Here is a 13,198-nt window from a genome sequence, read left to right on the forward strand (position 1 = left end):
CTGAGGATCCTTCAGTGCTTCTACTCTGGGGCTGTAGAGAGCATCTTGTCCGGGAACATCACAATCTGGTTTGGGAACAGCTCTGCCCAGGACAGGAAGGCCCTGCAGAGAGAAGTGCGTTCGGCTGAACGCACCATGGGAACTACACTCGCCCCCCTGCAGGACCTATACATCAGGAGGTGCAGATCCAGAGCCAGCAACATTATGGGGGACCCCTGCCACCCCAGCAACGGACTGTTCCAGCTGCTACGGGCAGGAAAACGCCTCCGCTGTCACGCTGTAAAAACGGAGAGGATGAGACGGAGTTTCTTCCCACAGGCCATCAGGACTGTTAACTCTCATATCACCAGGGACTAATTTAATTTACTGTATTAATTTATTTTTGGTGTTAAAATTTGTTTTTTCTATTCTGTTTTGTAGTTTAGCACAATCCGCAGGCGTGGCCACTTTCATTTCACTGCACATCTTGTATATGTATGTGACAAATAAACTTGACTTGACTTGATGCAGTGATCAAAAAAGCACATTGATGTTTATGTTCAGTTTAGTTTAGAGATACAGCGTGGAAACATGCCCTTCGGCCCCTCCGGGTCCGTGCCGACCAACACTAGTTCTATTCTACACTCTAGGAACAATTCACTGAAGCCAATTGCCCGACACATCTTTCTGTAGAACAGAGCATTAAAGGCGGCACGGTGGCGCAGCGGTAGAGTTGCTGCCTTATAGCGAATGCAGCGCCGGAGACTCGGGTTCGATCCTGACTACTGGCGCCGTCTGTACGGAGTTTGTACGTTCTCCCCGTGACCTGCGTGGGTTTTCTCCGAGATCTTCGGTTTCCTCCCACACTCCAAAGACGTACAGGTTTGTAGGTTAATTGACTGGGTAAATGTAAAAATTGTCCCTAGTGTGTGTAAGATAGTGTTAATGTACGGGGATCGCTGGGCGGCGCGGACTCAGTGGGCCGAAGGGCCTGTTTCCGCGCTGTATCTAAATCTAAATTTTTTTAAAAATTATTTCCATCCATCGCCATTCACAATAATACCATTCACCTTTTGGGGTAGATGTCATTTCTCTGAATAAAATGTACGATATCTGATCTATTTTATGACCTGCTTCATGTTTTGTTTTTGTTTCAAACTAGGCCGCGGAGAGCCGAAGCCTTAACCTTGGTGGTCACGTTGGGTTTGACAGCCTTCCTGATCAATTAGTCAGCAAATCTGTATCACAAGGATTCAGTTTCAACATACTTTGTGTGGGTAAGTATCTTCCAAATATCAAATCTCTCGTGCGTAGAAAAGAACTGCAGATGCTGGTTTAAATCGACGGTAGACACAAAATGCTGGAGTAACTCAGCGGGTCAGGCAGCATCTCTGGAGAGAAGAAATGGGTGACGTTTCGGGACATAATCCCACCCCCTCCCCCGACATCAGTCTGACAAAGGGTCTCGACCCAAAACGTCACCCATTCCTTCTCTCCAGAGATGCTGCCTGACCCGCTGAGTTACTCCAGCATTTTGTGTCTACATTAAATCTCTCACCTTGTGTTTAAAAGTCCTGTGTGTGTATATATAAGGTAACTGTCCAAACTTTTCACCAAGTTAAAATGACTTGATATTTTTGACACTGCTGTTGATTTAATGGTTCAATACCCATTGAATGCTTGTCCTGGATTGACTTTGGTTCATTAAGTACAGCAATATTTTGGCAGTAATCACTTCGAAGAAAATTTAACTGTGGCCCCATGTTACTCAGTACCCACTATTGAGGGCGGCATTGTGGCGCAGCGGTAGAGTTGCTGCCTCACAGCGCCAGAGACTCGGGTTCAATCCTGACTACGGGCGCTGCCTTTACGGAGTTTGTACGTTCTCCCCGTGAACTGCGTGGGTTTTCTCCGGGTGCTCCGGTTTCCTCCCACACTCCAAAAACATCCAGGTTTGTAGGTTAACTGGCTTCGGTAAAATTGTAAATTGTCCCCGGAGTGTGTAGGATAGTGCTAGTGTACCGGCGATCGGCACGGACGCGGTGGGCCACAGGGCCTGTTCCCGCACTGTATCTCAAGTGTAATGACCTATAAAAAGTGCGGCACGGTGGCGCAGCGGTAGAGTTGCTGCCTTACAGCGAATGCAGCGCCGGAGACTCGGGTTCGATCCTGACTACGGGCGCCGTCTGTATGGAGTTTGTAAGTTCTCCCCGTGACCTGCATGGGTTTTCTCCGAGATCTTCGGTTTCTTCCCACACTCCAAAGATGTACAGGTACGTAGGTTAATTGGCTGGGCAAATGTAAAAATTGTCCCTAGTGGGTGTAGGATAGTGTTAATGTGCGGGGATCGCTGGGCGGCGCAGGCTCGGTGGGCCGAAGGGCCTGTTTCTGCGCTGTATCTCTAAATCTAAATCTATAACGAAAGTGCAGCTAATAAATAACTAATTACTTTGAAGAATTTAATAGTGTCACTTCATTGCACGAGATCTTAGGGATCAAGTGTTACAGAACAATGGGTAAAGATGAAATTATAACCTAACATAAGTATTCACCAACAACAGCAGAAAGACAATTATTTAATTAAAGACAATTATGTTTGAGGTACTGCTCTCGTTACTGTGCTTTCCACTTAGTTACATGAGTGTGTGTGGTCGATGTAATTGGAAATTGTCCCTGACAGTTTTGATTACACAGTAAGAGTTAAACTCTTAATTTTTATTTGATGCAGCGTTGAATATTTAGATTAATGTTCTGACTTTCACAGTTAATACAATCTGATTATATAATCTGATTATGCTACAAAATCTGGATAACAGGGAGACAATTAAAACAATTTAGTTAAAAACGATTCAGACTGCGGCCTTTTCCATGTCTAGTTCAGGCCAGGTGTGGAAAAGACCATCCCACTGAGCTGGAAAAAAAGCAGAGAAGGTTTAGATTTTAGATTTGGAGATACAGCGCGGAAACAGGCCCTTCGGCCCACCGAGTCTGCGCCGCCCAGCGATCCCCGCACATTAACACTGTCCTACACACACTAGGGACAATTTTTACATTTACCCAGTCAATTAACCTACACACCTGGACGCCTTTGGTGTGTGGGAGGAAACCGAAGATCTCGGAGAAAACCCACGCAGGTCACGGGGAGAACGTACAAACTCTGTACAGACGGCGCCCATAGTCAGGATCGAACCTGAGTCTCCGGCGCTGCATTCGCCGTAAGGCAGCAACTCTACCGCTGTGCCTCCGTGCCGCCCTTAGGGTTAGGGTTAGGACTCGAGGGCCTGAGCTACAGGGAGAGGTTGGGCAGGGCTAGGACTTTGTTCCTTGGAGCGCAGGATGGTGAGGTGTGATCATAAGATGACAAGTGATAAGAGAATTAGGCCATTCGGTCCCTCGAGTCTACTCCGCCATTCAATCATGGCTGATCTATCTCTCCCTCCTAACCCCATTCTCCTGCCTTCTCCCTATAACCTGTGACACCCGTACTAATCAAGAATCTATCAGTCTCTGCCTTAAATATATCCACTGACTTTGCCTCCACAACCCTCTGTGGCAAAGAATTATCTTATAGAGGTGTATAAAATGATGAGAGTCACAGCTAGGGTGAATGCACACAGTCTCTTCCCCAGGGTAGGGGAATCAAGGACTAGAGGACATAGTGAGAGGGGAAAGTTTAGAGATACAGCGCGGAAACAGGCCCTTTCGCCCCACCGGGTTCGCGCTGACCAGCGATCCCCGCACATTAACACCATCCTATACCCACGAGGGACAATTTTTACATTTACCACACTAATCAACCTACAAACCTGCACGTCTTTGGTGTGCGGGAGGAAACCAAAGATCTTGGGAAAAACCCACGCAGGTCACGGGGAGAACGTACAAACTCCGTACAGACAGCACCCGTAGTCAGGATCGAACCCGAGTCTCCGGCGCTGCATTCGCTGTAAGGCAGCAACTCTACCGCTGCGCCACCGTGCTGCACAGATTAGTGTGGGGACCTGAGGGGAAGTGAGTTCACTCAGGGGGTGGTGGGTGTCTGGAACGAGCTGACAGAGGAAGTGGTTGAGGCAGATACAATAACAAATTTAAAGGACATTTGGACAGATAGATGTTAAGGCTAAAAGGAATATGAGCCAAATGTGGGGGAATGGGACTATGTGTTGATGGGGCATCTTGGATGAGTTGGGCCGAAAGGTCCGTTTCCGTTGCGTGTGACTCTAAAATTCTTGAGTGCATAGACTCTTGTCAATCAATCAGCTCAACTTTATCTGCACTTTTCCAATTTTGAGTGCTAGCTGTTGGATAATGATTCATATAATGGATCCCTGCTAATTGTTCATTGTCAATCCTGGTGAACTTGGTAGGTTAAATGCAAAAAAAGATAGACACAAAGTGCTGGAGTAACTCAGCGGGTCAGGCAGCATCTCTGGAGAGAAGGAGTAGATGACTTTTCACGAAGGTTGCCAACTTTCTCGCTCCCAAATAAGGGACAAAAGGTGACATCACCGCCCCCGCCCACGCCCCATGTGACCTCACCCAGCCAGCAGCTCCCGCTCCACTAATGGCGGCTGCCCGGGCCGGGAGGCGGGATGCTATGCAGCCTCCGTTAGGCAGCTCCCTGGGCCTCCGGGCCTACACTGTCTAGACCTACAGCAGCCCCCGGGCCTATAGTGTCTGGGCCTACAGCGGCCCCGGGCCTACACTGGCCTCCTGGCCTACAGTGTCCGCTCCTACAGTGTCCGGGCCTACGGTGTCCGGGCCTACAGTGGCCCCCGGGCCTACAGTGGCCCCCGGGCCTACAGTGGCCCCCGGGCCTACAGTGGCCCCCGGGCCTACAGCGGCCTCCTGGCCTACAGTGTCCAGGCCTACAGTGTCCGGGCCTACAGTGTCCGGGCCTACAGTGTGTCCGGGCCTACAGTGTGTCAGGGCCTACAGTGTGTCAGGGCCTACAGTGTCCAGGCCTACAGTGTCCCCGGGCCTACAGTGTCCCCGGGCCTACAGTGTCCCCGGGCCTACAGTGTCCCCAGGCCTACAGTGTCCACGGGCCTACAGTGTCAGGGCCTACAGTGTCCACGCCTACAGTGTCCCCGGGCCTACAGCGGCAGGGCCTACAGTGTCCACGCCTACAGTGTCCCCGGGCCTACAGTGTCCACGCCTACAGTGTCCACGCCTACAGTGTCCACGCCTACAGTGTACAGGCCTACAGCATGTCCGGGCCTACAGCATGTCCCCGGGCCTACAGTGTCCCCGGGCCTACAGCGTCCCCGGGCCTACAGTGTCAGGGCCTACAGTGTCCACGCCTACAGTGTCCACGCCTACAGTGTACAGGCCTACAGCATGTCCGGGCCTACAGTGCCCCCCGGGCCTAATACTGGACAAGGGCGGTCCCTTACGGGACCAACCAATTTAGCCCAAAATACGGGATGTCTCGGCCGATACGGGACAGTTGGCAACCCTACGTTTCAGGTCGAGACCCTTCATCAGACTGAGAGTCAGGGGAGAGGGAAACTAGAGGTTTGAAACGTTGCAAAGAACAAATGAATGAAAGGTATGAAAAGAACAAATCAAAGCTGGCACCATGATCAAGGAAAGGTGGAGCCCACAATGGTCCATTGTTGGCTGTGGAAAAAGCGATCTCGAGGGGATACGAACAGTAAAACTAAGCAGGATAGCAGTAAAACTAACAGGGTGACTAGGGTGGGGGAGGGACGGAGAGAGAGGGGATGCAAGGGTTACTTGAAGTTAGAGAAATCAATATTCGTACCGCTGAGGTGTGAGTTGCCCAAGCGAAATATGAGGTGCTGTTCCTCCAATTTGCACTGGGCCTCACTCTGACAGTGGAGGAGACCCAGGACAGAAAGGTCAGTGTGGGAATGGGGAGGGGTAGTTAAAGCTTTTGGCAACCGGGAGATCACGTAGGCCTATGCGGACTGAGCGAAGGTGTTCAGCGTTATTGTAACTGAGGTTAGCGGTTTAACTGGACATTAGAGGGGAACTCTGCCACAGAAGGCTGTGGAGGCCAAGTCAGTGGATATATTTAAGGCAGAGGTAGATAGATTCTTGATTAGTACGGATGTCAGAGGTTATGGGGTGAAGGCAGGAGAATCGGGTTAGGAGGGAGAGATAGATCAGCCATGATTGGATGGCAGGGTAGACTGGATGGGCCGAATGGCCTAATTCTACTCCTATTCCTTATGACCTTATGAGAGGTAAAGTTTCTGATGAAGGTCATGCCCTTTTTGTTAAATGTACCCGTTTCAATTAAACTCTTTTATCCCAGCCAAAAATAGTCACTTGATACCCAAGCATAAGAGACCGATTTAAAGAATTAAAATGAATCGCATTCCTCACACAATGCTGCTCATTGATATAAAATCTTGACAACAAAGTGTGCCGTTGTGGATCAGTACCCAGGGTATCAATGTGCTGCATCACTGTCTGGTGAGATGTGATTCTTGTTCGCCCTGTCCTTGTCTCTCTGTCAGACTGCGGGTGTGTGTTGGAGCCCAGCCAGGTAAGACGAGATCGCTGGTGTAGTCAAAGCAGGAGACACAATAAAAGGCTCATCGACCCAGCACAGAAAATGGCCGCTGACATTTCGGCTCGGAAGAAGTGTCCCGACACAAAACAACACCTGCCCGTTTTGTCCAGAGATGCTGCCTGACCCGCTGAGTTACTCCAGCACTCTGTGAAACGTCACCTATCCACGTTCTCCAGAGATGCTGCCTGACCCGCTGAGTTACTCCAGCACTCTGTGAAACGTCACCTATCCACGTTCTCCAGAGATGCTGCCTGACCCGCTGAGTTACTCCAGCACCATGTGCCTTTCTTAGTAAACCAGCATCTGCTATTCCTTGTACCTATAAGATCATAAGACCTAGGAGAATTAGGCCATTCAGCCCATCGAATCTGCTGATCCATGGTCAGCATGGATGAGTTGGTCTCAAGGGTCTGTTTCCGTGCTGTGAGACTCTTTCTATTTTTCCCCCTCAGCCCCACTCTCCTGCCTTCTCCCCATAACCTCTGACACCCTTACTGATCAAGAACCTATCTATCTCTGCTTTAAAAATACCCATTGACTTGTCCACCACAGCCGTCTGTGGCAATGAATCCCACAGATTCACCGCCCTCTGGCTGAAGAAATTCATCCTCATCTCCATTCCGTGCCCACAGAAAAATAGTCTAATTTCCCCTGCTTGACACACACCTACCCAACCACACAGCAAACACACACCTACCCAACCACACAGCAGATTTACAATCTTCTGAGCTATTGTTCCTGGGCCTCCTCCACTGTCAGAGTGAGGCCCAGTGCAATTTGGAGGAACAGCACTTCGCTTGAGCAGCTTACACCCCAGCCGTATGAATATTGACTTCTCTAACTTCAGGTAAACCTTGCTTTCCCTCTCTCTCCATCCCCTCCCCCATCCAAATTCTCCGACCAGTCTGATTGTCCCTGATTACATTTTATCTCTGTTTGCTTTGTTGCCACTTTCTCCTGGCACGGTGGCGCAGCGGTAGAGTTGCTGCCTTACAGCAAATGCAGCGCTGGAGACTCAGGTTCGATCCTGACTACGGGCGCTGTACTGTACGGAGTTTGTACGTTCTCCCCGTGACCTGCGTGGGTTTTCTCCGAGATCTTCGGTTTCCTCCCACACTCCAAAGACGTGCAGGTTTGTAGGTTAATTGGCTGGGCAAATGTAAAAATTGTCCCTAGTGGGTGTAGGACTAGTGTTGGTGTGCGGGGATCGCTGGGCGGCGCGGACCCGGTGGGCCGAAGGGCCTGTTTCTGCACTGTATTTCTAAATCTAAAAAATCTAAATCTAAATCTAAACAATGGTCTATTCTACGTATTCATTGAGCCTCATCTCTTTTGATGTCTCGTTCTCAAACCTTACCCTTCCTTGTCTCTGTGTCTCCCTCTCCCCCGACTCTCAGTCTGAAGAAGGGTCTCGGCCCGAAACGTCACCCGTTCCTTCTCTCCTGAGCTGTTGCCTGTCCCCGCTGAGTTACTCCAGCTTTTTGTGTCCGTCTCTATTGTTTTCTAATGTCTGACTGGTTTTCCTTTCTACCTCAGGGGAAACGGGTATAGGTAAATCAACACTGATGAACACGTTATTCAACACCATGTTTGAGACTGATGAGGCCACACACCATGAACCTGGTGTCCGCTTAAAGCCACAGAGCTACTGTTTGAAGGAGACTAACGTGGATCTTAAACTGACTGTCATCAACACAGTGGGATTTGGTGACCAAGTCAACAAAGAGGAGAGGTATGTTCTTGAAATAAGCATACATGTTCAACATGGACCCCCTTATTCTGGATCCTTCATATCAAGGTGCAAGTTTACAAAATCATGGGAGGAATAGATCGGTTAGGTGCACAGGTAGTATAAGAAAATAACTGCAGATGCTGGAACAAATCGAAGGTATTTATTCACAAAATGCTGGAGTAACTCAGCAGGTCAGGCAGCATCTCAGGAGAGAAGGAATGGGCGACGTTTTGGGTCTCAGTTAGGTGCACAGAGTCTCTTGCCCAGAGTAGGGGAATCGAGGACCAGAGGACACAGATTCAAGATGAAGGGGAAAAGGTTTAATAGGAGTCTGAGGGGTAACCTTTTCACACAAAGGGTGGTGGGTGTATGGAACAAGCTGCCCGAGGAGGCAGTTGAGGCTGGGACTATCCCACCGTTTAAGAAACAGTTAGACAGGTGCATGGATAGGACAGGTTTGGAGGGATGTGGACTAAGTTCAGGCAGGTGGGACTAGTGTAGCTGGGACATTGTTGGCCGGTGTGGGCAAGTTGGGCTGAAGGGCCTGTTTCCACACTGTATCACTCTATGACTCTAAGTTCTTTAGTTTGAGAGATACATTATAGAGATACATGAGATACATGAGTCCCACCTGCCTGCTTCTGCCTACCGAGTCCATGCCGACCATCGGTCACCTGTTCGCACCAGTTCAATGTTATCCACCAGGGGCCGATTAACCTACAAACCCACACACGTTTGGGATGGGGGAGAAAACCGGAGCACCCGTAGGAAACCGGAGCAGTCACAGGAGAAGGTGTTCTGCGGCAGAGAATTCCACGGATGGGAGTTGTAAGAGGTTGTTGTGTTTTATTTTTTTATCTTCAGCTACAAGCCGGTGGTAGACTACATTGACACGCAGTTTGAGAGTTACCTGCAGGAGGAACTGAAGATCAGGCGCTCTCTGCATGATTGTCACGACACGAGGATCCACGCCTGTCTCTACTTCATCGTCCCCACTGGCCATTGCCTTAAATCACTGGATTTGGTCACAATGAAAAAACTCGACAGCAAGGTAAACCGACATTCGACGCAAAACACCGGAAGTCCGAAATAGCAATAAAAATGACACAAATAGCTGGAGGAACTCAGCGGGTCAGGCAGCATCTCTGGAGAGAAGGAGTTGGTGACGTTTCGGGGTCGAGACGTTTCTTCAGACTGAGGGTCAGGGGGAGAGGGAGATACAGAGATATGGACGGAACGGCACATGGAACGAATGAATGAAAGCTGTGCAAAAAGCAACGATGATCGAGGAAAGGTGGAGCCCACAATGGTCCATTGTTGGCTGTGGGATAGGTGATAATGAGTTATTCAGACAGTGATACTCTGCAGGGCGACAGTGAAACTAGTACGATGACTATGATGGAGGGGACGGAGGAAGAGGGGATGCAAGGGTTACTTGAAGTTAGAGAAGTCAATATTCTTACCACTGGGTTGATAACTGCCCACGTGAAATATGAGGTGCTGTTCCTCCAATTTGCGTTGGACCTCACTCTGACAGTGGAGGAGGTTCGTCACCCATTCCTTCTCTCCACAGATGCTGTCTGTCCCGCTGAGTTACTCCCAGCATTTTGTGTCTACCTTCGGTTTAAACCAGCATCTGCAGTTCCTTCCTACACAATAAAAATTACACGATGTATTGAGAAACAGAGTTAATCGCAATTTTTTTAAAAAAATAAATAAAAAGGAGAATCAAAGAACTGCAGATGCAGGTTTATACCGAAGATAGACATAAAGTGCTGGAGTAACTCAGTGGGCCAGGCAGCATCTCTGGAGAGAAAGGATCCATTTGAGTTAAGGACCTGTCCCACTTAGGCGATTTTAAGGCGACTGCCAGCGACTAGGCTGTCGCCGACAGTTCGCCGGGGTGTGGCGGGCATGATCGTGAGGAGTCTTCCAAAGTTCGTAGTGGATCTCAGCGCGTCGCGGAGAAATCAAATGGTTTGAAATTTCTCGGCGACAGCTGGCTTGTCGGCAGGCATCATTGCTTATTGCGGTCGCTGTCGCATGCTGTCCCCAGGTTTGCCAGGTTCCCTTAAGATGCATTTAAAAGCACATAATATTAAAATAAGTAAAGTCATTTCAAAATACCATAAAATGCTTGTGTTTAACCGATTTATTTACCGTCAGGACATTTGACAGGTAGATTGGAGGAGACAGTTTGACGGTCAGGTAAGCGTGGGAATTTTCGCGATGTTTTTGGCCTCAGCCATTACATTTAAAGTGGGCTCCAAACCCAGATATGCAACCCAGAAACCAGATATGCATCTCCCGTACATTTTCAAAGAATGCCCACACACTTTTCACAAAAATCCACTGAACCATTTTTTTATTTTTTATTTTTTATCACAGCTATTAGTAAACTGGAAGTAAATCCGGTTTATTCCTTGTTACAGTGAAGCTTGGTTTTTAAGTAACCCATACAAGGTGTTATAGTTCAAAACTCTCAAGTACTTACCGACTTGTCAGTGATTTCAGCGAAAATTCGGATGCCGGAGAAGCATTGACAGTGTGGGAATGTTCGCGATGTTTCAGAAGACGGTGTAATCTCGACCTGACTCGGCATTGTCGTGGTCATTGTCGTGGTCATTGTCATGGTCATTGTCGGGGTCATTGTCGTGGTTATTGTCCTGGTCATTGTCCTGGTCATTGTCCTGGTCATTGTCGCGGTCATTGTCGTGGTCATTGTCGAGGTCATTGTCGTCGGGTAAAAGAAAAGTTTGGCAATCTGCTACGACTTTGACAGTCGCCGGCAGTCGCCAAAAAGATCACCTAAGTGGGACAGGCCCATTACTCCAGCACTTTGTGTCTATCATTTGTGCCGCCCAGAAAAATAGACAATAGACAATAGGAGCAGGAGGAGGCCATTCGGCCCTTCGAGCCAGCACCACCATTCAATGTGATCATGGCTGATCATTCTCATCAGTACCCCATTCCTGCCTTCTCCCCATACCCACTGACTCCACTATCCTTAAGAGCTCTATCTAGCTCTCTCTTGAATGCATTCAGAGAATTGGCCTCCACTGCCTTCTGAGGCAGAGAATTCCACAGATTTACAACTCTCTGACTGAAAAGGTTTTTCCTCATCTCCGTTCTAAATGGCCAACCCTTTATTCATAAATTGTGGCCCCTGGTTCTGAACTCCCCCAACATTGGGAACATGTTTCCTGCCTCTAACGTGTCCAACCCCTTAATAATCTTATATGTTTCGATAAGATCCCCTCTCATCCTTCTAAATTCCAGTGTATACAAGCATAGTCGCTCCAGTCTTTCACCATAGGACAGTCCCGCCATTCCGGGAATTAACCTAGTAAACCTACACTGCACGCCCTCAATAGCAAAATGATTTCACTGTTTTCGCACTTTGCACATATTGACAATAAAAGTGCCACTGAACATATGTTTCTTTCTACCGAAGTAATATTTCCTCATGTTCTGTCTTCATTTTGTAATTTCTCTTTTGTTATTTAAGATTCTGAATTCGTATTGGTCTGACCCAATAATCAAAATGTGAAGATAAACACAAAATGCCGGAGTAACTCAGCAGGTCAGCCAGCATCTCTGGAGAGAAGGAATGGGTGACGTTTCGGGTCGAGACTCTTCTTCAGACTGATGTCTGGGGAGGGGGTGGGACAAAGATAGAATGTAGTCGGAGACAGGAAGACGTGTGGGAGAACTGGGAAGGAGAGGTGTCGACATCACTGAAGAAAGGTGTCGACCAGAAACGTCACCCATTCCTTCTCTCCCGAGATGCTGCCTGACCCGCTGAGTTACTCCAGCATTTTGTGTCTACCTTCGATTTATACCAGCATCTGCAGTTTTTTTATCCTAATCAAAATGTGAATTTAGTTTCTGGGAGAGAGTGATTCGGGCACTTAATCATCAACGTCACCAATGTAGTCTGCACGGGCCGAAGGTTCTCTTACCGTGCTGCATGTCTTAAAAGACAAGTCAACTTTAAAGAAAAACTCACATTATGAGTTGCAGTGAAGGTTAGGGTGAGAGAGAGAGAGACCAAGAGAAAGAGAGAGGGAGAGAGAATGAGAGAGAGAGAGAGAATGAGAGAATATGAGAGAGAATGAGAGAATATGAGAGAGAATATGAGAGAGGGAGAACGTGTGAGAGAGAGAGAGAATGAGAGAGAGAATATGAGAGAGGGAGAACGAGAGAGAGGGAGAACGTGAGAGTGAGAGAATGAGAGAGAGGGAGAGAGAATGAGAGAGATAATGTGAGAGAGAATGTGAGAGAGAATGAGAGAGAATGAGAGAGAGAGAGAGAGAGAGAGAATGAGAGTGAGAATGAGAGAGAGAGAATGAGAGAGAGAATGAGAGAGAGAGAGAGAATGAGAGAGAGCGAGAATGAGAGAGCGAGAATGAGAGAGAATATGAGAGGGTGAACGAGGGAGAGGGAGAACGTGAGAGAGTGAGAGAATGAGAGAGAGAACGACAGAGAGAGAGAGAGAGAGAGAGAGAGAGAGAGAGAGAGAGAGAGAGAGAGAGAGAATATTAGAGAGAGAGAGAGAGAGAGAATGAGAGAGAATATGAGAGAGGGAGAACGAGAGAGAGAGAGGGAGAACGAGGGAGAGAGAGAGAGAACAAAGGAGTATTTTTTCTGCTGGACCGTTGTTTCCCAGATTGGCTGACTTGGTTGAATGGCAGGAATTGTGTGCAGGAAACCAGCTCAATTGTGCCCGTCTCCCACTGGTACTTTTCTAGTGCTCTGTCTCAAAATTGAAACGTGTCTCCTTTCCCATAAACAATATCACGGGGATTAATGTCGAGTTTAGTTTGGAGATACAGCGTGGAAACAGGCCCTTCGGCCCACCGAGTCCGTGCCAACCAGCGATCCCCGCACACTAACACCATCCCACACACACTAGGGACAGTTTACACTTACACCGAGCCAATTAA

The 13,198-nt window shown here is 48.4% G+C and overlaps 1 protein-coding gene across 3 annotated transcripts in view; it reads left to right on the forward strand.

The window, feature by feature from the left end:
* The first annotated feature begins 1,146 nt into the window (after positions 1-1,146).
* Positions 1,147-13,198, forward strand: part of LOC144600009 (septin-8-B-like) — a 47,003-nt gene continuing 34,951 nt past the window's right edge. For all 3 annotated transcript variants that reach the window (XM_078411323.1, XM_078411324.1, XM_078411325.1), the window contains exons 1-3: positions 1,147-1,256; positions 8,057-8,252; positions 9,117-9,303. In XM_078411323.1, coding sequence (XP_078267449.1) covers positions 8,086-8,252; positions 9,117-9,303 — 354 coding nt within the window. In that variant the 5' untranslated portion in view covers positions 1,147-1,256; positions 8,057-8,085. The remainder of the gene's footprint in view (positions 1,257-8,056; positions 8,253-9,116; positions 9,304-13,198) is intronic.

Source organism: Rhinoraja longicauda, chromosome 14 (assembly GCF_053455715.1).
Source record: "Rhinoraja longicauda isolate Sanriku21f chromosome 14, sRhiLon1.1, whole genome shotgun sequence".
Taxonomy (NCBI): Eukaryota; Metazoa; Chordata; class Chondrichthyes; order Rajiformes; family Arhynchobatidae; genus Rhinoraja; species Rhinoraja longicauda.